The sequence below is a fragment of the Anopheles moucheti genome, chromosome 2 (assembly GCF_943734755.1).
Source record: "Anopheles moucheti chromosome 2, idAnoMoucSN_F20_07, whole genome shotgun sequence".
Lineage (NCBI taxonomy): Eukaryota > Metazoa > Arthropoda > Insecta > Diptera > Culicidae > Anopheles > Anopheles moucheti.
The window spans coordinates 10,951,202-10,975,988 of record NC_069140.1 but is presented as its reverse complement, the minus strand read 5'-3'; the positions used below and the strand labels follow the sequence as shown (position 1 = coordinate 10,975,988).

General features: G+C 43.1%; 3 protein-coding genes across 4 annotated transcripts in view; 1 reads left to right on the top strand and 2 right to left on the bottom strand.

The window, feature by feature from the left end:
- The first annotated feature begins 7,487 nt into the window (after window positions 1–7,487).
- The window catches only part of LOC128309540 (uncharacterized), a 50,036-nt gene continuing 32,736 nt past the window's right edge, over window positions 7,488–24,787 (top strand). The window contains exons 1-3 of the mRNA XM_053045957.1: window positions 7,488–7,602; window positions 9,333–9,399; window positions 9,464–9,550. Coding sequence (XP_052901917.1) covers window positions 9,337–9,399; window positions 9,464–9,550 — 150 coding nt within the window. The 5' untranslated portion in view covers window positions 7,488–7,602; window positions 9,333–9,336. The remainder of the gene's footprint in view (window positions 7,603–9,332; window positions 9,400–9,463; window positions 9,551–24,787) is intronic.
- LOC128309539 (glycine receptor subunit alpha-2-like) lies at window positions 9,636–10,719 on the bottom strand. Its single transcript, XM_053045956.1, has 2 exons — window positions 10,276–10,719; window positions 9,636–10,215 (listed from the first exon to the last, which is right to left on the bottom strand). The coding sequence occupies exons 1-2, from the start codon at window positions 10,547–10,549 to the stop codon at window positions 9,851–9,853; spliced, it is 639 nt and encodes a 212-aa protein (XP_052901916.1). The 5' UTR covers window positions 10,550–10,719; the 3' UTR covers window positions 9,636–9,850.
- LOC128309537 (RNA-binding protein Musashi homolog Rbp6) overlaps window positions 22,497–24,787 on the bottom strand; it is a 76,667-nt gene continuing 74,376 nt past the window's right edge. The window contains exon 7 of one of the 2 annotated variants that reach the window (XM_053045955.1): window positions 22,497–23,209. In XM_053045955.1, coding sequence (XP_052901915.1) covers window positions 23,185–23,209 — 25 coding nt within the window. In that variant the 3' untranslated portion in view covers window positions 22,497–23,184. The remainder of the gene's footprint in view (window positions 23,210–24,787) is intronic. The other variant, XM_053045954.1, reaches the window with a different exon arrangement.

Sequence of the window (24,787 nt, the reverse complement as noted above, 5' to 3'; positions counted from 1 at the left end):
CTTGTGTCCGCCATCTTGTCCGCCATATTGTCCGCCATCTTGTGTCCGCCATCTTGTCCGCCATATTGTCCGCCATCTTGTGTCCGCCATCTTGTTCGCCATATTGTCCGCCATCTTGTTCGCCATATTGTCCGCCATCTTGTCCGCCATCTTGTGTCCGCCATCTTGTCCGCCATCTTGTGTCCGCCATCTTGTCCACCATCTTGTGTCCGCCATCTTGTGTCCGCCATCTTGGCCGCCATCTTGTCCGCCATCTTGTCCGCCATCTTGTCCGCCATCTTGGCCGCCATCTTGTCCGCCATCTTGGCCGCCATCTTGTCCGCCATCTTGTCCGCCATCTTGTGTCCGCCATCTTGTCCGCCATCTTGTCCGCCATCTTGTCCGCCATATTGTTCGCCATCTTGCCCGCCATCTTGTGTCCGCCATCTTGTCCGCCATCTTGTCCGCCATCTTGTCCGCCATCTTGTTCGCCATCTTGTGTCCGCCATCTTGTCCGCCATCTTGTCCGCTATCTTGGCCGCCATCTTGGCCGCCATCTTGGCCGCCATCTTGTCCGCCATCTTCTTCGCCATCTTGTCCGCCATCTTGTGTCCGCCATCTTGGCCGCCATCTTGTGTCCGCCATATTGTCCGCCATCTTGTCCGCCATCTTGTCCGCCATCTTGTCCGCCATCTTGTCCGCCATCTTGTCCGCCATCTTGTGTCCGCCATCTTGGCCACCATCTTGTCCGCCATCTTGTCCGCCATCTTGTGTCCGCCATCTTGTGTCCGCCATCTTGTCCGCCATCTTGGCCGCCATCTTGTCCGCCATCTTGTGTCCGCCATCTTGTCCGCCATCTTGTCCGCCATCTTGTCCGCCATCTTGTCCGCCATCTTGTCCGCCATCTTGGCCGCCATCTTGTCCGCCATCTTGGCCGCCATCTTGTCCGCCATCTTGTGTCCGCCATCTTGGCCGCCATCTTGTCCGCCATCTTGGCCGCCATCTTGTCCGCCATCTTGGCCGCCATCTTGGCCGCCATCTTGTCCGCCATATTGTCCGCCATCTTGTCCGCCATCTTGGCCGCCATCTTGTCCGCCATATTGTCCGCCATCTTGTGTCCGCCATCTTGTCCGCCATCTTGGCCGCCATCTTGTGTCCGCCATCTTGTCCGCCATCTTGGCCGCCATCTTGTGTCCGCCATCTTGTCCGCCATATTTTCCGCCATCTTGTGTCCGCCATCTTGTCCGCCATCTTGTCCGCCATATTGTCCGCCATCTTGTCCGCCATATTGTCCGCCATCTTGTCCGCCATCTTATCCGCCATCTTGTGTCCGCCATCTTGTCCGCCATCTTGGCCGCCATTTTGGCTGCCATCTTGTCCGCCATCTTGTCCGCCATCTTGTCCGCCATCTTGTGTCCGCCATCTTGGCCGCCATCTTGTCCGCCATATTGTCCGGCATATTGTCCGCCATCTTGTGTCCGCCATCTTGTGTCCGCCATCTTGTGTCCGCCATCTTGTCCGCCATCTTGTCCGCCATCTTGGCCGCCATCTTGTCCGCCATCTTGTCCGCCATCTTGTCCGCCATCTTGTCCGCCATCTTGTGTCCGCCATCTTGTCCGCCATATTGTCCGCCATCTTGTGTCCGCCATCTTGTGTCCGCCATCTTGTCCGCCATCTTGTCCACCATATTGTCCGCCATCTTGTCCGCCATCTTGTCCGCCATCTTGGCCGCCATCTTGTCCGCCATCTTGTCCGCCATCTTGGCCGCCATTTTCGTCCGCCATCTTGTCCGCCATATTGTCCGCCATCTTGTGTCCGCCATCTTGTCCGCCATCTTGGCCGCCACCTTGTCCGCCATCTTGGCCGCCATCTTGTGTCCGCCATCTTGTCCGCCATCTTGTCCGCCATCTTGTGTCCGCCATCTTGTCCGCCATCTTGTCCGCCATCTTGTCCGCCATCTTGTCCGCCATCTTGTCCGCCATCTTGGCCACCATCTTGTGTCCGCCATCTTGTACGCCATCTTGTGTCCGCCATCTTGTCCGCCATCTTGTCCGCCATCTTATCCGCCATCTTGGCCGCCATCTTGTGTCCGCCATCTTGTCCGCCATCTTGTCCGCCATCTTGTCCGCCATCTTGTTCGCCATCTCGTGTCCGTCATCTTGGCCGCCATCTTGTCCGCCATCTTGTCCGCCATCTTGGTCGCCATCTTGGCCGCCATCTTGTGTCCGCCATCTTGTCCGCCATCTTGTTCGCCATCTTGTCCGCCATCTTGTGTCCGCCATCTTGTCCGCCATCTTGTCCGCCATCTTGTCCGCCATCTTGTCCGCCATCTTGTTCGCCATCTTGTCCGCCATATTGTCCGCCATCTTGTCCGCCATCTTGTCCGCCATCTTGGCCGCCATCTTGTGTCCGCCATCTTGTCCGCCATCTTGGCCGCCATCTTGTCCGCCATATTGTCTGCCATCTTGTGTCCGCCATCTTGTCCGCCATCTTGTCCGCCATCTTGTGTCCGCCATCTTGTCCGCCATCTTGTGTCCGCCATCTTGTCCGCCATCTTGTCCGCCATCTTGGCCGCCATCTTGTCCGCCATCTTGGCCGCCATCTTGTCCGCCATCTTGTCCGCCATCTTGTGTCCGCCATCTTGTCCGCCATCTTGTCCGCCATCTTGGCCGCCATCTTGTCCGCCATCTTGTCCGCCATCTTGGCCGCCATCTTGTGTCCGCCATCTTGTCCGCCATATTGTCCGCCATCTTGTGTCCGCCATCTTGTCCGCCATATTGTCCGCCATCTTGTGTCCGCCATCTTGTTCGCCATATTGTCCGCCATCTTGTCCGCCATCTTGTCCGCCATCTTGTCCGCCATCTTGGCCGCCATCTTGTCCGCCATCTTGTCCGCCATCTTGGCCGCCATCTTGTGTCCGCCATCTTGTCCGCCATATTGTCCGCCATCTTGTGTCCGCCATCTTGTCCGCCATATTGTCCGCCATCTTGTGTCCGCCATCTTGTTCGCCATATTGTCCGCCATCTTGTTCGCCATATTGTCCGCCATCTTGTCCGCCATCTTGTGTCCGCCATCTTGTCCGCCATCTTGTGTCCGCCATCTTGTCCACCATCTTGTGTCCGCCATCTTGTGTCCGCCATCTTGGCCGCCATCTTGTCCGCCATCTTGTCCGCCATATTGTCCGCCATCTTGTCCGCCATCTTGTCCGCCATCTTGTCCGCCATCTTGGCCGCCATCTTGTCCGCCATCTTGTCCGCCATCTTGTCCGCCATCTTGTCCGCCATCTTGTGTCCGCCATCTTGTTCGCCATCTTGTCCGCCATCTTGGGTCCGCCATCTTGTCCGCCATCTTGTCCGCCATATTGTCCGCCATCTTGGCCGCCATCTTGTGTCCGCCATCTTGTCCGCCATCTTGTGTCCGCCATCTTGTCCGCCATCTTGTCCGCCATCTTGTCCGCCATCTTGTCCGCCATATTGTCCGCCATCTTGTTCGCCATTTTGTGTCCGCCATCTTGTGTCCGCCATCATGGCCGCCATCTTGTCCGCCATCTTGTCCGCCATCTTGGCCGCCATCTTGTCCGCCATCTTGGCCGCCATCTTGTCCGCCATCTTGTCCGCCATCTTGGCCGCCATCTTGTCCGCCATCTTGGCCGCCATCTTGGTCGTCTTTTTTTTATGGGAAGGGGGGAGGGGGATGGAAGATGTTACCTCTTGAACAACATGCTCCCCTGGTATCGGAAATCTGAAAACAGCTGGTTTGTATGAAAAGTTAGTGTATGCACATTGCATACCTTACGGCGGAAAATTGGTTGCAAAGTCAGTGTATAAACATTGCATACCTTACGGCGGAAAATTGGTTGCAAAGTCAGTGTATGCACATTGCATACCTTACGGCGCAGTACCAGGAGCTACCTCTTCCGTGGATGCTCTCCTGGTACTATACATTCAAAAACTGGTAGTTTTCGAAGAAATTTTTCACGACCAACGGGAAAGTTAGTGTTTAAACATTGCATACCTTTCGGCGGTTTTTGAGCAAAATTACTGCAAAATTTTACTCGACCAACGGGAAAGTTAGTGTTTAAATATTGCATACCTTTCGGCGGTTTTTGACCAAAATTGCTGTACAAGGTGCTACCTCTTCCGTGGATGCTTTCCTGGTATCGGAAATCGGAAAACAGCTGGTTTTGTATGGCATTTCGTACCAGTCGATGGAAAGTTTGAGCGAGAGATGAGGAATACTTCCCATTTCATCCATCTCACTTGCATTGGCGATCTCACGCGTTTGATAGTATGCAATAGTAATTGTGATGGGCAAATTTGTCCCAGGCTGCAGATGTCATCTCTGGAAAAACATGCTTTCCTGGTATCGGAAATCTGAAAACAATTGTGTGCGCGGCTATGGTATAGTGGTTTTTACAGTTGACCAGCTGATTTGGTCATTGGACAAATATGTCAGCATTTTCAAATGCTCACCTAATGGATCAAAGAATGCTATAAAACATAATCAATTGTTGAAGTAGTTCAGTAAGTAGAAGCTCACCGCAGAAATCAACCGTTAATTTTTGTTCATCGCCTAAAACATCGACGTGAGCGAATGATCATGGAGGTAGTCTTTCAACACAAAAACTTGACCTAGCATTTTAGTTATCAAATGCTAAAAGCTATGCAAATCTAACCGGCTGTGTATAACACAAATTAGTATTATTATTTAAAATTTGCGTTGTTTCTTTAATGGGATACACAATGTTAAACAATCCACTAAATAATAAATATACAAAAAAATCGAAAGTCACAACTTAGTAACTCGCTCATTCTGTATTGCAAAATGTATGACAGGTGATTACCCCTCACAATGCATAAGAGAATGAGCGATCTTCCGCCAGGATATGCAACATATACGCAGCATATTTACGTGGAGTAATTTGATTGGATGAATTTTCCTCTGCATTCGGCTCCATCTGGGGATCATTCTCATTGATGACGTCACCACTATCTGTGTTTGTCCCCGTGTTCGATGGTCTCGGCTGTCTTCCTCGGCGACGTATCTTAAACATACCATGAGTCCAACCGGCTTCACCCCGTGGAAACAGGATCGGGTACTGTAGTGGACGCATCATCTGGATGGTCTCATACACTGGTCTTAAGGATCCTGTAGCACGATGTTGCAGCACAATCTCCCGTGTATATTCCGTGCTACCGGTAATATCGTCACAAACACACATGACCCATCTCACCTGCAGTCGGTGCGTTGTTCTGACACTGGTCAATACCTGGTATACGTGAAAAGAGGCAAAGGCGCAGCTCATCGCGATCAGACATGCGTTCATACGTATGACTGAACATCCATGTTAGTGGATTGCGTATGATAAATACCCAGGATACAGGATAGACAATAACGATTAAGTCCACCACCAACTACTGGTGCTTGAGTGTTTTGTTAAGTTAAGTTAAAATCGAAGAAGTACAACTGAGTGTTGCATGGCGAATCTCCCGGAAGCACAGCGAGCGATCCAGTTCGATAGCAAAGTGCTCGTTGGATGCTGTAGTTGTAAATTCCACCACGTGGCGCACGTATGATTGTAGCTCCATTTAGAAGAGTGCAGATACAGTGGTAACTGGTGTTGGTGGTGATATAGCCGGTTCCGATATTGAATTCGAAGATGATGATGGCCCTGGCGGACCATTTGAAGAAGATGATTATGGGCGGCCCGGCGGCGGTAAGCGGAGTAGGCCCCTTCTTACTGCGCTTTTCGCTTTGTCTCATTTTAAGGGCCTCAATGCTCCCCCTTTATCGTTATTAAAATTAGAAGCCCCAACTATAAATCCGCCCAGGGCCTCCAAGAGGATTGATCCACCATCGGCTTCACAAGTTAACTGTTCGCAAAACAAAACCACCCGATAGCTAATTTAGATATGTAATGGTGGAAACAGATTGACAATTTTCACAATCACATACCAAACTGTGAGCCAAACAATTCACTTTTGAGCATTTTGACGGTGGGTTTGTTGACGTAATGTTGTACGCCAATCGACACGATGCATCACAAACTTATCATTGATCGATAATGCACTGCACATGCATTAGGTGTGTAGGAACGGTGGAACACATCGCGATAGAATTCGCAATCAAGACAACAGCGACAACAATCCCCACCCAAAACGGATAAGATAACGTAAACAGGCTCCTGCAAGCGGTGCGATAAGTCCAAAGTGAATTTTAGATTACGAAAGAGTGGGTTGCAAATTTTTTTTTTCTATTATTATTGTTTCGCGTACTAAATGCTGCTTTCTTATTTTCGCGTAACAGGTTCGCTTTCCGATGTAGGTGTTATCATCCCACGTGCACATGTGGTTGTTTCGTAACGAAAGATTACAATAATCGCAACATTTTTTTTGCATTGTTACATTACGCTACGTTATGTTCTGTTTTTGAGTGTCGTTTGATGCTGCCAATTTCGCACAAGGCACGAGGAAAAGATACACAAAAAAGTTACGGTCGCTAGGAGGTGCGTGGCCCAGTTTCACCAGTCGACCTTCAGGCGTCCTTGAACGGAAGCGGCGGTGCCGAAGATCCTTCTTCCATGGACGCATCATCAGCTGTTTGCTCGTTATGTATATCGTTGCCGGCATCAACGCGGTACAGTTCCGCGCACAGTGAACCTCCCACCACGATGGTAAAACCTGCAAACCCACCCGGAAAAGGACGGGAAAAGGTCAAAATTCGTGCACCGGGCGGTGCGACAGACAGCGGCAGGCACGAAGGGATGGGGTGGATTCGGAGGTTCTTGCCTCCTAGTTCAGCGTCCATTCGGTTTGCCAACGCGCGTCAGTTGTCGTTCAAATAGCGTCCCAAACAGTTCATCGTATACCGGTGCCGCAGACCAGCAGTAAACTTTGCCAACCCGCACGTGTGTACACGGTTCTCCTAACGGTTTGCTTTCCTTGTGCAAGGGTGCAATTTTGAAATTCAAATCACACAGCAACCGGCGCCAGAGCGTCTGTGGAAAAGGCTGTAAAAGCGCTATCGTAGTAATCGCTGGAAACCGTGCGATTTTTTCGAAAGGATCTTCGCTCGGACTCGCCACCCGACTGGCCAGTGGTTGAAACAAACAGTTGCAAACTCCAGTTGTGCTACACGTAAATCCCATCGTACAAAGCCCAGCCAGGTGATTAATGCGATATGTCACACATTGCAAACACCAACCAATAATGTGTCTATCCACCCCTAATTTCCACCCCTCTCCCTGCCATCTTCATCTAACACCGGGGTGGAAAGAATGGGTGCATTTTTGAGTGTATGTGCTCGCGTAAGGTCGCAGCTTTGTGTGTTCCGGGACCACACACCGCCAGCTGCAAAGCAGCGGCCTACGTGAGCTAAGCGCAAATTTTGCTTTTTATTTTTCGCAATTTCTAATCTGCAAACAGCAAACCCACCACCACCCACCACGGTGCTCTTGTCTCTCCGCCATGTGTGCCATGTGCAGCGCCGTATTCTGCAGCATTCGATACCGTATCGCGCGCCAGTGTGGTTGCGATTTTGCGAACCCCGTCCGTGTTGAACCATTATCTGCATTTTATTTGCTTCCCTTTTTGGACCATCTAACTCTATTCCCTGCACAAATTGGTAAGTGGTTGGCCGGTGCAACGACACGGTGAAACAGACAGCGAAAGTGCATCTCTCAAGTGCTGCTGGAGACGGTTTACACGTGCAAACAGCGCTTAGTGCACGAAAGGGAAAGTGTTTAGATCGTTTCGGAAGGATAAAACGTTATCTAATGCAACGGCTGACTCAGTGTTCATTATGTGTGTATGTGTGTTTTATTTTCTTGAGGTTACGCAATGATTTGAAGACGATTGTTGGGTGCGTCACTTGATCACTTGTTGCTGGATTATAGTATGTGTTTCAAAGAGAAGGTCGAAACAGTTGGTCGTAAAGTGCGTTGATAGTTGTTGCCAGGGTGCTGCTAGGGGAACCACTTTGCTATGGTTGCTTGAGTTATGCCACGTAATTAGATGAGACATTCAGACATATCAGGCATGTGTCACTACTTTTTTTATTTGACTTTATTTACTCGTAGCCGGTTAGTCACGCACGCCGGGACGCTGCCCCGGGGACGGATTTACCAATTTAACAAATATTATGTTTCAATCAGGATTACCATGTTTCGTCTGGAGGATAGAATAAAAAGTTGACGAAAGCAGAGATTTCACAAGCATAATTTGTAATGTAGTGCAATACTTTACAAACTTTATCTAAAGTCTCCCTTAGGCGTTAGATCATGAGCTAAGCTCCCACACAAAATACACAATGTTTCGACTGAGTACCATTGTTAGCTGACATCATCTTGGCCGCAGCTTCTCGCTTGACGTGCCTTTAGAATCTAGATAAAGTTGATGGTTACAGTATGAAGTGAGCCGACAATGTTATAACTCTAATCCTTGTTTAATAGTCCACACATCAATAAATCCTTTTTCTTATTTTACACATATTCTTTTGAAGAATTCTTCCGAAATGGGTGCTTTAATCTTCAAAGAGTCCTTCCAAATCAGTGGAGGATTAATACCCTTGGAGGCCTAGGGCGGAATTTTTAAAGGAGGGTTTATAATCTTGCTACGGCATTGTCGGTGTTAGGGAGGTGTACTTCAAACATGATTTAACAACACCAGCAAAGTCTCGGAAAGAAAGCTCCTTTGCGTACACCTCAGAGTTCTGTTGCGTAGCCCTGTAAACGGGCCTATTAAGCTACTCTATATATAAACGTTTGTATGCGCTAAGGAGAACCATAACGTCACTACTTGGATAACATTTTCTACGATTTACGTACATTTACGATTCCTGATTAGTCCAACGCCTGAGTCCTAACTCAACCCTTAAAGCTATCGGAACCTTAATGATGGAAATGCCTGCCAATGCGTCCTCATTTTTCTGTGGCTGTCGTGTAAGCTAAATAAAGGGAATAATGGTTCACTAACAATAGCAAGCAGTACATACGTAGACCATTGTAAATTTCCTTCTTGTGTTAGCAGACTGTCACCTGACAGGATGGCAATTACATCCTTTCGAGATCCTTTCGAGCGTAGAATTTCAAACACAGTGACATTCTAGCGAAGAAAGGACCTCTTGCTAATGTGATAAATGCTTTTCTAGTCATTTACATATCACAATGCAAAATACAATGCTGATATGCTACCGCTTCCAAGTTCCTTAATCCGCGTCGTATGAATGCAAGAAATAAGAGTAACTCAGTGTGCATCCTGAAGAGTACATCTTTCACTCATTATCAATTATCTGTTTTAAATACTTTTAACTAACATTATTTATGTTAATTTCCTTTCTCCCATTTCAACTGACAGCAACATGTCGTTCCGTACTTTCACTTCGCCGGTAGTACGTCGCTTCCTTGAAGCCAATAATCGCAAGGTAAGAAGCCCATCGTAATACCACCGTGTTACATTTTGTATAATGTTCTTCGTTTCTGTTTTAGGTTATGCAACAACGGTTCGCCGCGACGCGCAATCACTACTCGGATCTGCGTGGATTTACAATAGCCGATATAAAGAAGAATTATGCCGTAAGTGTCTAGTGATTTTTCCACTCAACTATTTCTTTCTAAAATTACAAACGACAAGGGGTACCAGCGCATGTTTCTATCGGATTAATGGAGGAGAACTGTTTTATTCACTATGTTATATACCATTTCTTATGCTAAAACCAATCGACCAATCCGATGGCCAGTATCTTACAACTACGTTCATATGCTACGGCTACTATCGTGTTTGCTTCATATCTTTTCGCGATACGATTTCCATCCTCCAACGATGCTTCCAAATGCGTCAAACGGAAGGGGCGAGGAGGGCCCTTCAATCCCATTTTACAGGAACGTAGTCCAATAGGTAACGTTCAGTATGAAGAACGAGAATGGAAAAAAGAAGCGGGAAAACTTATCGATACAGAGGGCCGTTTCCCGCCCGTGACAGAAGGTATCGTACCGGGGCACCTCCGACGAACGGTGGTCCTTGTTGTAACCGTTCTTGTTAAAGTCGATCGCCTCGGACAGATCCTCGTCCGAGTAGCCCTTCATTGCTTTCGTCGCTACCGGGCCCATATAGTTGTTGACGACCGCAAACTCCATCAGTGAGAGAAACACAAACACGGAACAGGACGACATCCAGACGTCGATCGCCTTCACGTACGATACCGGTGGGAGCGATTGTTGCGATTGGGTGTTTTGTGTGGCTGGAAAATATATCGTTTAGTGAGAATGGTGCTGCTTGGCGCGGACGAACGGCACCTTACCTAACGTCAGTAGCGAGGTAACGCCCAGTGTAACCCGTGCCGGGATGGCTTCCGGTTTGATCCAGAACGATATCCACGACATGACCACGATAAGGGCAGATGGGATGTAGGTGTGGAACAGATGGTAGCCCAAGCGCCTTCGGAGATTGAATACCACCGCCAGACACGTGAAGTTACCGGTCGAGTACTCGATCGTGCAGTCGGTGGTGTAGTTGTTGCTGATGTCCAACTGTGGTAACTCTATTTCCGGGTTGACTACCAGTGGATCGGTCATGTTCCAAATGAACACCAAATCTTGTACCGTGTGCGATACTACCCGCGGAGAGTGGTACAGGAGTGGTATAGAAAAAAAAGGAAACAAATTAGTTTGCTTCTGTTAGTGTTAGATAGCATAACTCGAAACGAAATCAACAGAAAAGAAATAATGCGAAAACGTTGTCTGGTTTTATAGAGAGAGTTAGGATTCTGAAAGTAAAACTAAAAAACATAAACGTTAAACAAAGATATACTTGAATTCATATACTGTACTGTATATATTTATTCGGAGGTCATATACGCAACAACTAAATTGTTAGTTACTTACCAAAAAAAACACAACAACAACAAATACTAGCTTCGGCTTCTGTACAGTGTAACAGCCATTTTGGAGCAAGCAAGCAGCCATTTGGAACGGCTAACTAGATTAACCTTCAAGCAGCATATAATTACGCAGAGATTTGAGCAGCAGAAAAGATGATGCCCAATAAGACGCAAACCTGTACGTGAAGCCAATTCTACGTGTACTAAAAATGGTGTGGTACTAAAACATTCCAGAACGAGTTCTGCTAAACTCTTCACCTCTTCCACTGTGAAATAGTGTGTCATTATCACAATTCTACGGTTGAGTTCGAATCGAGTGATCTTCTGTACAGTATTACTTACATTGAACAGCCAAACACAACAGGTTTCATTTTAGAAGTTCTCAACAAACAAAGTGATTAAAAACGAATGTCCGTTTCGTCTACAACAATGCACTACTTATGGGGAGAAAAGTAATCATTCACAACTCAATCAGAACAACACGCTTATATGCTAGTAATACTTTATTTAAATGTTTACTGCTTTCTAAACCACTCGCACGAATGTGGCGACGTAGGTAGTGTTTTTTTTTTTGCTTTGCTTACAAATATAGTACTACTACTACACAAAAACATTTACGTGATAGATAGAGAGCATCAACGAACAATGCTACGGAGACAGGGAGGCGCAAAACTAAACCGTACTACGTTTCCAAACCAATTGACAGATACGTATAGATAGTACACTAGTATGCAATGAGTCTACTAAGAAGTATGCAGGTGTGTCTAATGAGAGAAACCAAAGGAGTGTGTTATTAGCTTGCATCAAAAGTTCACAAAACCAAATTACAACCGAACATCTACAAGCTTTACTTCGAGACACCCTCGAACCATATTCCTGACTATCTGTATGTCGCGATGACTGCAATGCGTCTGTCTGCACATTGGATTCATTGGCAGCTACTTTTACAACTTAGGAAGGGAACTAGCTTAAAAACAATGCAGCATATAATCATATATTTACAGTGACGAAATACTAGCGCACTAAGGTGTGTTGCACGGAAATGGAAGTAAAATGAAGTAGAATGTACTGAACAACTTCCTAACAAAAATGTACCGAGAACGTCCAAACTGAAGTGTCCAATCTTCTCCAATATTTCTCCACATTTTGCAGTGGTTTAAAAAAAACAATGGATGCAAGTCGCAAAAAAACAGAAGTAAGAATAGCAAAGCTAGAGCACTGGCACTCTATACACCTTACGATCAGCTACAGAGTCTTACAACGATGAGTATTGCCATGATGTACCACTCGTTCTAAGAACTGCATATTGGTATGATTTTTAGTATTATATTTTCTCTCTACTCTCTCCCTCTCTTTTTTTAGCAAATGTTTACTAGAAAAGCTTAAAGCTCTCTTAAACCGAATGGATTGTGGGTTTCAAACTTTATAAAAGGGATTATTGTACGTTATAGGGTTGAGAGATATTTTGATAGCCCCTTGTGTGAGTGTGGATATCTTTTTTTTTGTTTTTGTTAGTCACTGTTGGTTTTCTTTTTCCATTTTAGCTGTAGTTGATCTGTTGCAGTTTGTGCTACATGGTTTAGGAAAGTATGCGCCACGAAGCTTGGTATTCGATTGCTTTCACCAACATATATGCCATGGTACAGCTACTACATTCATTACCATTTCCTACACTACTACAGACTAAAGTATACTACCCGCTACTACGAGACTACGTGTTACAGAACAGTTGCATTCGCTTACTATAAAAAGTAGATATTCTTTGTTTGCATATATCTAAGAATGTGTCTTGTATATTTATATATATATATATAGATGTATGTGTACGTGTAATGGGTGTGGTGGTTTTCTCTACCGTACAAATAAGATCAGATTACATTAGATGTATTTATTGTTGAATACAATATAAATCTACTATCAAGTAATACAATCACACCTGGTATTGCTACTACTACATTATACTTGTTTTTTTTTGTGGTTGTTGTTGTTTTAATTATTTTTATTTTGTGTTTGTCTTTTGTTTTGTTTTGTCGATTTGTTTTCAATAGGTATTAAGTTCATAACGTTCAAGTTCATGCATAGACGCTTATATACGCTCGTTTACTACCCTGTTTAGTCGTTGCTGCAGGGTTTTGAAGATTCTTGTGTAGATGTGTATGTTTTCTTTTTTTTTGTTGTTGTTGTTGTTTAAATCGATTATAAAGTTCTTACATTTTGCAGTTATTGTTCTTTCAATTGATTTTTTTATTATTATTATTACTATTATTATTTAATCGCTACATATCGAGCTTGGGTTTCTGTTTGCTCTCGTTTACAGCAGAGTTTAATATGCGCAACAATGCATGTGTACAATACTGTTTGCTTGCATCGACTTCTACCACTTGCCACAATCTAGTAAAGCGATTGAGATGCGAACGTACATTCTAATAATTGTGTATTATATAATCATGCACTGCAATGAATATTCGAGACGATCAACAAATGAAACATTGAGCATAAACGCATAATAGAAAATAACGCAATTGTCCCTGATGTTGGACAGTCCTTTCGGGTGGCTTTCTACTACTGTTGCCTTGTGATGGGGATTGAGAGGGTTAGTAGCGCAATGAGTAGAAAAAAGAGCAACCCCAAACGAGCACGCTATTGCCAAATTGATATGCTTTTCATCTAGGTGGTATCGACTATATGATTCTAATGATATTTTTGTTCATGTTTAGTTGTGGTTACAATGGTTACAACATAACAGGTGGAAAGTAAAACAGTACCACTAGCTAAGCAATATGAGGAGGATTAAACATACGGTAATACGGTGCTATTAGCTTGCGCCATTCGCGTTACACACTTACACGGGTTGTGTAAAATACTATGTATACTGAGTACAGAGGGTTGGAGGAAACGTGAAAAAAACTGTACGATCAAGAAGTAAGAACTAAAATTAAACTCGAAGTAAAAAAAAAACACAGGACATTAATAACATTTGCGGTACGAGTGGCTACAGTTATTCAGTGCGTCCTATATAGATCCATTCAATGCAAACTACTAACCGGTATGAGAGAGTCGGTTAACATGTAAACCCTTCACAACGATCAAACGAAACGCAGTACAGTGATACTCAGCAACGCTAGTACACGGTTTGCTACAGATTCAAAGTATTTATTGCATATAATTACTGCTTGATTTGCATTTGATTCCATTGATTTTGTTTGTTTTTTTTTTATTCCTACATTGCAATCGACTGCTGCGATTCACTACGGGTGTACGTGAGTGGGTGCGTATTGCGTCTATCACCACGAACACAATGCTACTATACGTAACGCGATTAAACGAGCATACGGCTTATTGCTATCTTACGAACCCGATCGTGCTGATCGTGGCCACCACCAGCTGGGGAGGGAGGCTGGTGGTTAAGGGTAATGGTGGGATTTTTTGAGGATCGGTTGTCAGAGGATCTGTGTCTCAGGATCAGAGCTGTCAGATTGAGTCTTGCCCAATGGCGAAATGGCGTTGGTGCGTGGATGTTTTGTTGTTGTGAGCTTGAGATGAGCATTCTCATACAAAAGGTTGAGCGTAGAAAAAACCGGGCACTATTCACAAGTGCCGTTCCTCCATTACGCTATCTCCTCTCCACTACATCGGACATCGCACAGATATCCGTCTCGAATGTGTGTGACAGATGAAACTAATCTACCAGGCTGGTACGAAACTAATGACAGTTTACTGTTTAGGTGAAATAAGTATACAAGTATCTAGAATGAAAAAAAAACTAAAACTCTCCTACTGAAAGCTAACTATTTAATACGCTTCGTCTCTCGCTACTACGTAATCCACTGGTGTTGAGAAGTACAATTATTGCAAGATTTGTTGAGCAATACAGCTATGATCATGACAGAAAGTTACTAGCACTACTTCCCGCACCTCAAAGGACGCTCTGCCAACGCATATCACACAACGCAATTATGATATTACAACACATCAAACAACTTCTAACGAATCGTGTGTTTTTTTTAAACTAGAGTGAGTCTAATGTGAGCTTGTTAAAACCTTTTAGCAACTCTTGTAAAGATACACGTGCTTTGTGTTACTTTGAGGTTAAAGTCAAACAATGACACCCGTGGCCATTAGTCGTATTTAGTATGGTGTTGTATGAGGATGAGGATCGGTTCGGTGTTGTTTGGTGTGAATGTCTGGAGCAGAATCGAGTTCGTTCACTGTTGTCCATTATTGCAGGGGTATTGGATGCTACTACTAAGCTACTATGCGTAGCGTAGTACTCAACATTTTCTTTGCATGAAAACAAAAAACTTAAGTACATTGTCTTAAGTACCCTACGGACGGTGGAATTCCGCCCCGAGAAATACTATCATGAAGGAATACTTAAGCACTCTTTCCGAACTTTGTATAAGTAATGAAATCGTTTGTTTCAAGTTAAAGCTGATTGGAGAAAGCTTTGTTGCAAAAAACCAACCAAGTGGACAACATTCTGTGCACGAATAGATCTCTCCCAAACCACGACAACGAACCGCGAACCCACAACAGTACAATGGATGTCCCCAAGTCTCTAAGTACATCGAGATACAAAGGCAGCCGCATTTACTCTACGCACCAGTGCCGAAAGTAGAAAGATGACCCTCCATCTTTCTATCCTTCATACGTCCGTGTGTTTTGCTGTGTCTACGTCTAAATGGGATGACAATACGCTATTGGGGTTTTTTTTTGTTTGTTTGTTATCTGTTCACTTATCATCTCCCACAAACTCTGGTTTGTTTGTTTTTTTTTTTGTTTTTGTTTTTAATATATATATTTACAAACGTGTGCCAAACGTGTACAGTCTTCTACTTAATGCCGCTACTATTCTACCATTACAATCAACGTACAATCACTATAAAAGCACTGCCTAGCGTACAAATTTTTGTCTATTATGAGTATGTGTGTGTGTGTGTGTGTGTGTTGTGTTGTGTTTTCTGTTTTTGTAATTACTTTTTACCTGTGTTCTTTTGTCACACGTTCCTCCAGCTGCAGCACGTTCGAAACAGAGACACTGAGATTCGGTCGTTCAGCAAAAAAGATATTTACGTTCATATAGGTGGTGGCTGATAGTTGTTCTTGTTGTTGTTGTGTTGTGTGGTTTTTTTTTTCTTTTTGTTTCATTTCGTTTACCTTCTCTTCTCTGTTTAATCCAATATGTATAGCATTTTGTTTTTTAATGGTTTTATTTTGCTTTATTACCGTTTTTTTTCACTTCATTTTCTTGTTTTTGTTTTGTCGTTTTTTCTTTTCATCCTTATTTTGCTCAATCATCACTGCTTCACGGCACTTGACGCAATGCGTTTGCATGTGTGTGGGTGTTTCTTTTTCTTTTTTGTTTGCTGTATGAGTTTTATGGGAAAAAAGGTAAACTTGAGAGCACAATTTTGTCAGTGTTTTGCATCTTTTTCTCCTCTTTGTGTGTGTGTGTGTTTTTTTTTCTACTTAGTTGCATTTGCTTCCTTCGTTCCACGTTTGCTACACTGCCACACATTCCGCCTAACTGGAATGATCGCAAATAGACGACACATGACGGAAAACAGTGGTAGCTACTTGTGGGTTAGAACAGTAAAATCACATGATCGACAATAATGGTAATAGTAATCATAAGTATCATAATAATAATTATCATATTTTAATAATAACTAACGTTATTGCTTTTCCGTTTTCTCTTGGTTTTACTTTTTTACTTTCGTCTTCGTTTGCTCAGTTTAGCATTGTTTTGTTTTTTTAGTTTGTTTACCATTGTTTTTTGTTTTTTTAGTTTTGATCTCTCTATACATCATTTGCTCGTGTCGCTCGTGTCCCTCTTTTCTATGGAAGAGATCGTTTGTGTTTGTGTCTTTTGTTTTCCTTCTCGCCACACGCACAATTGTGTAATCATATCGTATTTAAATATACACTACTATCAGCAACAGCAATAGCAATAATGGAAATATACATGAGTTTTCCGTTTCATTACCCTTTCTCTTCCCCTACTCTTTCTCTCTCTCTTTTTCGCTGCAGTGCACTCTTTTTCTTTCCCATTCTTTCCTTTCCTTTTCTACTGCCCATTTTTGTCGACTTCTCGACTCATCATCAGGTCCTGATGTTTTACAAATTTTACTTTCATATTTCTAATTTGCTTTCTCTGCTGGGTCTCTCTACCTTAACTTTGCGCATCAAAACGCAATAAATCACAAAGCCCGAAATTAGAAAACAAATGTTAGTAGTATTGTCTGTTGAGTGGATGCTCTTGCTTTTGCTAGTTTTGTTTTGCTGCTTTGGATCAGTGCCTTCGATCCGTTTCGTCCATTTTGTTCTCTTCACCGGCAGTGTATGGTGGTGTGCCCCCATTCCCTCATTCAGACCGGGTTTTTGCTCTTATTCTTTGCCTTTTGGTGGATGTGTGTTGTACGTACATGCGTGTATGTTTTTGTTTTGTGTGTCAATCGCGATAATTAGGTGATATTCGTGTGTTGATAGTTTTATATTTGGCCGTAAGTTTAAAAGTGGTATACTGTTAACAGCACGCACACGCACACATTGAACTCGCGTCACTTGACACCGTAGTTTGGTTAAGTGGAGTACGTTGTTTGGGGAGATCGCTCTTGTTTCACCTTAGCCTCACTTGCATAGCCAAATTTCGAAAATGGAGTGCATCCCTATTCGTCCCAAATATCGCTTACGACACACATCACCACCACACGGTGCACAACCCCTGTGTGGTGTATTACTCACCAAAACACGTACCAATGCGTTATGATATTGCTTTTTTTTGTATTATCCTGTCCTTTTCCTGACACAGCGGGCGGGACAAATACCGAGAGATGTAAACCCATTCCGACACCGTCGCTAAATTGTCCATATATGTCACAATGTTTAAGTACCTAAAAGTTTAATCTAGCTTCATGATACGCGAACAACACGTCCACTGTGTATCTTCTCGTCAATTGATTGCTTTCATGAATACATTTTGCTTCACATCCACCCACGGGTTCCTTTTACCGTACTCACATATCTTCCGGAGTTTTGTTTTTCTTCTCTCGCATCACTGATCTGGTCCTTGCCGGTGACAACGAGAGCCCCTTGGAAACACCGTGTGATGCATTTAATTTAGAGTAGTTGCATAAAATTCACAGATTTAAGTATAAATCCTAAAAATATAAATACTAATGTGTATTGTATGTATTGGGTGTATATATATATATAGTCATATATATGTTTTGAAAGCGTCTTGTTTGTCTTTTGTTTATTAATATGCTTAAATCTTTGCTATCCGTGCGAGCGTTGTGCTCAAGTATCGAGTAAACAGGAAAATCTATCAACAACGACATGGGAAGAAAACACAGTTAGAATGAAGACGCGCACGAATTCGTGATCCTTTCGTTTGCCCAAGTAAAGGATCGCAATCTTTCCTGCCGTTCCTTCAAATGGGCGACACTGGGTCCAAACAAACTGCACGCGCGATCTTCAACTGGGACGCACTAGGCGATCTTAACACACCTGCGCGCCCAATACGTTACGCCGTCACAAAGGGGGATGTTCAAAGCGAAGTGAATATAAAAAGCCAACAATTATTGGTCTTTGCATGCTGGTTGCAATGTTGTCGTCTCGTCACAAAGCGCCACAAGCACATAAGGGTAATCATTTGCTTGTGCGATAGATAGGTTCACACAACTTTTGCAACGTCGGTCACAGTTTAAACACATCCTGCACAGTTTACTGCTTACTTATTTCTACCACACCCTCTGCCGTTCGCGCACCAATGCACTGCGAACAGGAGATGAGGAAAATTGCAGTAACAGAGTCACATCTTCCCCGTTGATCGCTCAGTAAGGTTTACAAGCTCAAACATCTGCTACTAGAACTCGTTCCGTTCACATACACAGCTAACATACAACACAGCTCGTTCATTTAAAAATGGCTCACAAAACCTAAGATTCAATATTCGATGGGATAATTTAGTGTGTTGCTTATGGTGCGTATTTGTGTGCCGGCGCGTGTTGAGTAAGCCTGTTGCCACTCAATCCGCACTTCCCTGGCCACAATTTGCCACTTCATCTTCTCGCCTATTTTACAAAGAATACATCTGCTCGACCTTCCTCTCGCCACTGCCACAGTGCTCGATGGAAGCTTTCTGTCTTTTGTTTTTGTTCGCTGCTGGAATATAGCTATACTTGCAATGATCTCGTTTTGAAATTGGTCCACGTTGTGTTCAGCGTTCAGCAAACCATGAAACTACACCAAGCCACCCCTATTTCCTTCCGTCACTAGCCTTGTGGGTTCAATGGTTCATCTTGGAAAAAGATCAACCTTCTATCCCACCTCCAATAAGAGCTTTTACGTGTGCTTTAAACTCGCCAAATTTTGCATTTGCATAGCTTTGCAATGGTGAAAGGCGCTCCAGCAGAAGCCATGCCACATTACATATATGGCCCTTACATGAGCACCTCAGCTTTTTTTGTTTTGAGGTAGAAAGGAAGCTTTTCTGTTAGCTCGAACGGGAAAAAGCTTCATAACTACGCGCCTTCGCTATACTTCCATTTTTGTGTTTGCCTGTATCGTGTGTGTGTTTGTACCATCAGGAGAGTTCAATGCGAAACCAAAGCGGAAACCGGACTTTAAGGAAATGTCAAAATCCTTTCATTCCATTCCATCTATAAGAGGAGCATCATTTCGTTCGAATTCGAAAAGCTTGGCTCGATATAGCCGATATTGCGCTGTGGATCATTCACTCTTTACACTTGATTGACCATGTCCTTTTTGTCCAATTCTTATCGTTTTTTCAATTTGTTTTTTTCATTCTCTCACTGTATGTGTTTTTTTTTCTTGTTGTTGTTGTGTTAGCTCGTTTTTTCTCACTCTCAAAATTGTTCACTTAGAGATATAAATTTGCAGCTCGTATCATTTGGTTTTTACATTTTTGTGGGTTGTTTTACTTTTGTATGATTTTGCTATTCTTTTACACCTTTTGTTGTCTTCTCCTTTCCTTCTTTTTTGTGTGTATCTTTGCTTTACTTCCTTTTACATTAGCCACAGTTTCACTCATTTACAGTAACGGTTCCGCCCTTCGGATTTTTGCAGCATTTGCTCTAGTATAAATATATGTTTTTTTTTGTTTATGGAAGAACGTTGGTTACCTTAATTAGCTTACTATATTGATTGCTACATTCGAGCCGTATGTGACACTAGGTATGCTTTCAACACGTACGTCGAATTTCTTATTCGGGGTTTTGAAGATTTGTTGCTTCTCATTTGAGTTCCGGGGCGCTCAAATACGATATGTTTGTTTGTTTTTTTTTGTCTTGCTTTGCTTTATTTATATACGTTTGCGTGCATTTATCATCTCTTTATATTCCCGCTTGCAAAGATTTATGTATGTGTATATATAACTTTGTGTTTATGTTAAAGACTTTTAATGCGAGTGTACATACTTTACAATCATTTTGTTTTCGCTTGAAGATAAATTTTACTACACGCATCTTTTGCAAATTTGAATTACCAAAGTCAATCGCTACCAATGGTGGATGTGTATTGTCAAAATTGTAGAAGCAAAGCAAATCGTGTCGAAACTTGAAATCATGTACCCCTTTACCAGAACTGACCAGCGGATCGGTACAATGTTTATGCATGTAATGAAGCTTTTTTTCATCAAGACAAATTCGTGCAAAAAATGCGCGTTCGAATTGTCGTTATGGAATAGGGAAAGGAAAAGACATTAAGGCGACAGAAAAAAGAGAAATAAAACATTCTCGCTACACTCTAGCAGTATCTTGACAGCACAATAAAATAGTGATTTAAAAATCTACTTCAGTATCCGTTTCTGTTTCCCTTTTCTTTAGAAAGGGAAGAGGTACGAGCCTAACACAAAGCACTCACACACAAAATATTATATCTGTGATAGAATAATGAAACCGCTACTGCAAAAATATCTAATTGGATATTATTCTTTGCTGAAGCTATCAATACGCCGCTGAAACATTTAGCAGTAAGTGGAGTTTTGGCATGCGTGGATTTTTTGTTCATATTGCTTTGCTCCAGTCTCAAAATGACATAACTTTATCGTACTGTAAAATTGCAAACATTCAGTTCAAAATATGCAAGAAAACATATAACTCTAAACAATGTAACTACAACTGTTATGTTGGTTGAATATTGCAAGGGAACGAGAAGAAAAAGGAAGGAAAACTGCATGTCTAAAGTATGAAACATGTAAAAAATATCGTACAAACTTTCACAAAAACAAAATCATTCTACGATACAAAAATGTGAGTCTACTGCATTTACAAAACATACTCGTGGAGAAGTATTCGGCAAACGGACGAACGATCAAACTTATATCTCTAAGCTAACCTTTCTCTCCCTTCGGATTTTGATGGCTAAGGTTTACAGCAAAACCCGCTAAGCTGAGCTTGGACAGAGGATATATCGAGCACAAGATAGTGAAATAGGAAACAGGATCTCTAGTGTCGGATGAAACACAAGAGATATATAGAAAAAAAACACATAAAATTGTAATATATACAGCCCTTTGGAGACAAAGCTTGAACAAACCGAAGGTTGACTAAGTTGCTTTTTTCCCAATTATGTCCCTCAAGCGCTATACAAAACAAACAAATTATTTATAGCTACTGCAAAACGATTAATGCGTCTAAGTCTCCTAAATTAACGATGAACGGTGGCACTTGTTCAAAAACAAAACCGATGATCATTTCAAGTTTAGTTTTTGGCTTTCCTTTTGCTTGCTGTGTGACAGAACACTGCTTCGCGTGCTTGTTATGCACATTGCAAACATTCCTCTTATTCGTACGAACTGATCTGAAAAGTATACTCCCCCATGGGTTCACCTATTGGAAGATCCACTACCTATATTTTTCGCTCTCAATACTACAAATTTTATTCTCGTGGGAGGCTTTAACATACAAACGTACGAAATGTGAACGAAAAAAAGCATAATGAACATGTACAAATATGAAAACGAAACAACATGAAAATATTCTTAAGAACGAACAGAAAACGTGCGTTGAATGATGCTCGTTAAGCTACTTTTTGATCAGCCATAAAAAAACAGTTTATAACGATAAACAAAAATAAGATAATATAAGTACATTAATTTCTGCATTAAAAATGATGTTGGCTTGTACAAAATTAAAAAGATCAGGCAATCAAAAATTTCTCGAATAAAAAGTATTCAACCAATCTCGCCACTCATCATCGGCAGGTTCTGTCGACCACTGACCTAGACGATCGGTGTTCAATAATTCATCTTACGCGCGGGGTTAAAAACGCTTCCATGGTAAGCAACATTACGAACCGTGAAGGAATTAGGCCCAGAACCGGTCTGCTAAAATGCATGGCACTTCGTAAACGAAACGTGACTGACACATTGAGCGCTGCGGCCAAAAATAGCTTGCATTCGTAGTACATCCTCTCCCTTGTTGGCAAAACTTAGTGCAGGGGGAGGAGAGGAAAAAAACACAACAAAACTCAACCGACGTACGATCGTTCTTGATTGATGGATCGGGTTATTCCTGTCCCATCCACCATCATGCCACCCCACCTCAAGCAGGCAGGCCGGAAAGAAAATCATGCGAATGTTTTACTTCCAATGTAACTAGAGCTAACTGGCAGCGCATGTGGTGTGTGTACTCTCAGCAGAATTTGAAACGGCACAAGCAAGTGATAAGATACTGAGCTGTAATGTCAGTAAAGTGAGTAGAAACATGCCGCACGCTTCTTATTGTACCCTGCGCAACCCCACAGCGCGCAGTCATGAATGAAGTGAATGTGTTTAGTGACTTTTTTCCACTGATCTTCCTAAAATAAATCTAATACATAACACCCAGCTGGAACCATTGATCGGCGATTTTGCTCTTAGGATAATATCTCATCTTGAAAATAGCGTCTAACTAAACGATATTTCCTGCGGCTACGCTAGGAAACTTTAAAATCATAATTAAAATATTGATTGGCAGCTAACCGTAAACCGATGCTTAACTAAAACAGTCTTCATGATGTATCTTATGAATCAAATGATGCGGTAAAATCCTGATCTCCTTTCCAATCTTAACCGTATTCTTTACGATGTGTACGCCCCAAGGTGGATGATCGCATACGTTATTGCTCGTTTCCAATGCTTCCAATCGCTCATCGCTATGCAATCAAAAGGCAGAGAAAAAAGGGGGGTTTGGTTAACCCTTACAGGTAGTAGTGTGTGTATGTGCCGGTTGCAACCCGGAAAGGGAACCCAGAACTGCAACAGGTGTGTTGCATTCGTTAGCTACCACGTGACAATAGGTGGTAGAGGTGATGAAGACGCTGATCTCAACAGTGGCTTTCGGGATACAATCTAAAAGGATAACAGTAACAGAAATAAATTAAAAATTTTATGAAAATAAACAAAGATGAAAACAAAATCTGAAAACAATAAAATTAACATGTTGTTAAAGTTCAGTTACCAAACATTAAAAGCATCCACTAGTACAACGTTGTTAGTCGATTAGCACCAGCACCTAGTTCGGATAACGTTACTCGACGACGATACCTTGGCACTGCATTATTTCCTCAGTGTCAATTAGTTCAACTTGTCCATCTGTGTTCCTCCTATTGATTATCTATTTCCGACACCGCGACCAAAGTCACGGAAACCCCGTTGTCCATTAGCAATTTTTTGTTTGCGCTCCTATTGTTAGTCTGAACCGGACACAGAAATAGACGTACCATTTCCGCCCTCCCCGGGGTATGCCCAAAGCGACGCACCAGGATCACCCCTCAGGATCTTGCGTATGAAGGAATGGTTTCAATTATGCAAAACGCACCCAGCTTTGACCAGACAAGGACACACCCGGGGTCATATTCCCTTACGGTGGTGGGGCTTCGTTTACCGGATTCGGTCAACCACCACACATCGACGACTGAGACCGAAGTCAGTTTCAATATCTGGCCCGTACCATCTATAAATACAATAAATAGATGAATTATGAACTCCACTCCAAGTCAGTGCGCGTCTTCGACACCACTCGCTGGCCGTTCCCTGCCGGTGTGAATCATGACGAACCGCGGCCAAACGCACCGATATGAGGGCCTAGGGGTGAATGATGTGGGTTTAAAAATAGCTCCCCACATGACAGACGAGTAGTGCGGTGGCATGGCCACAATCACTTATGAATGGTTTAAATGTCAGTAATGAGAGCACGGAGGCCCCATGCGAACTGCAGCGTGTCCAAATCATGCACACACACACACACGGTGCCAAAAAGGTGGAACGCATTTCGAACCTGTCAAAGACCTTGCTGTGAGGCCGGTTCATTAGGATTCGAAGGGTTCCCCATTTAGTTGAGTGCTGTTGCCGACCATTCTTATGCAACGTGGATATGGTGCTCGTTGCTCCCATCCAAAATTAACAACTCATTTAATGGTTCAAGCTACGGTAAACGAACGATTAACTATTGCTACACACTGGCAAAATTATCGAAAATATCTAAAATTGATAGGTTACAAAAAAGTATTAAAAATTCTAACGCATTAGCTACCCACAACCTGTCGAGTGAGAAGAGAACGTAACGAGATAAGATAATCGATGAGGAGAAAAACGGTAGAACAATCAATCAATAGCACACCGGACGCAGAACAATTCTTCCAAGAGCAATTACTGCTCCTTGTTTATGGTACTTTCCAACAAAATAATGCATTTAAAAAAACACAAAAGCCACCACAACACAGAATAAAAAGTACAACAATCACGAAATCACAAATGGACAAGGGCAAAAAGGTAAAACAAAAACCCATAACAGCAACAAAATGTAACACACAACGATGAGAAACGGAAGCATTAGAGAGAGAGATAGAGAGAGTGAGAGAGCAAGTCTCGGGTTAGGTAGGTGGGGGTAGGTATGTTTTTAAAAATAATTATATTTATTAGTTTTGT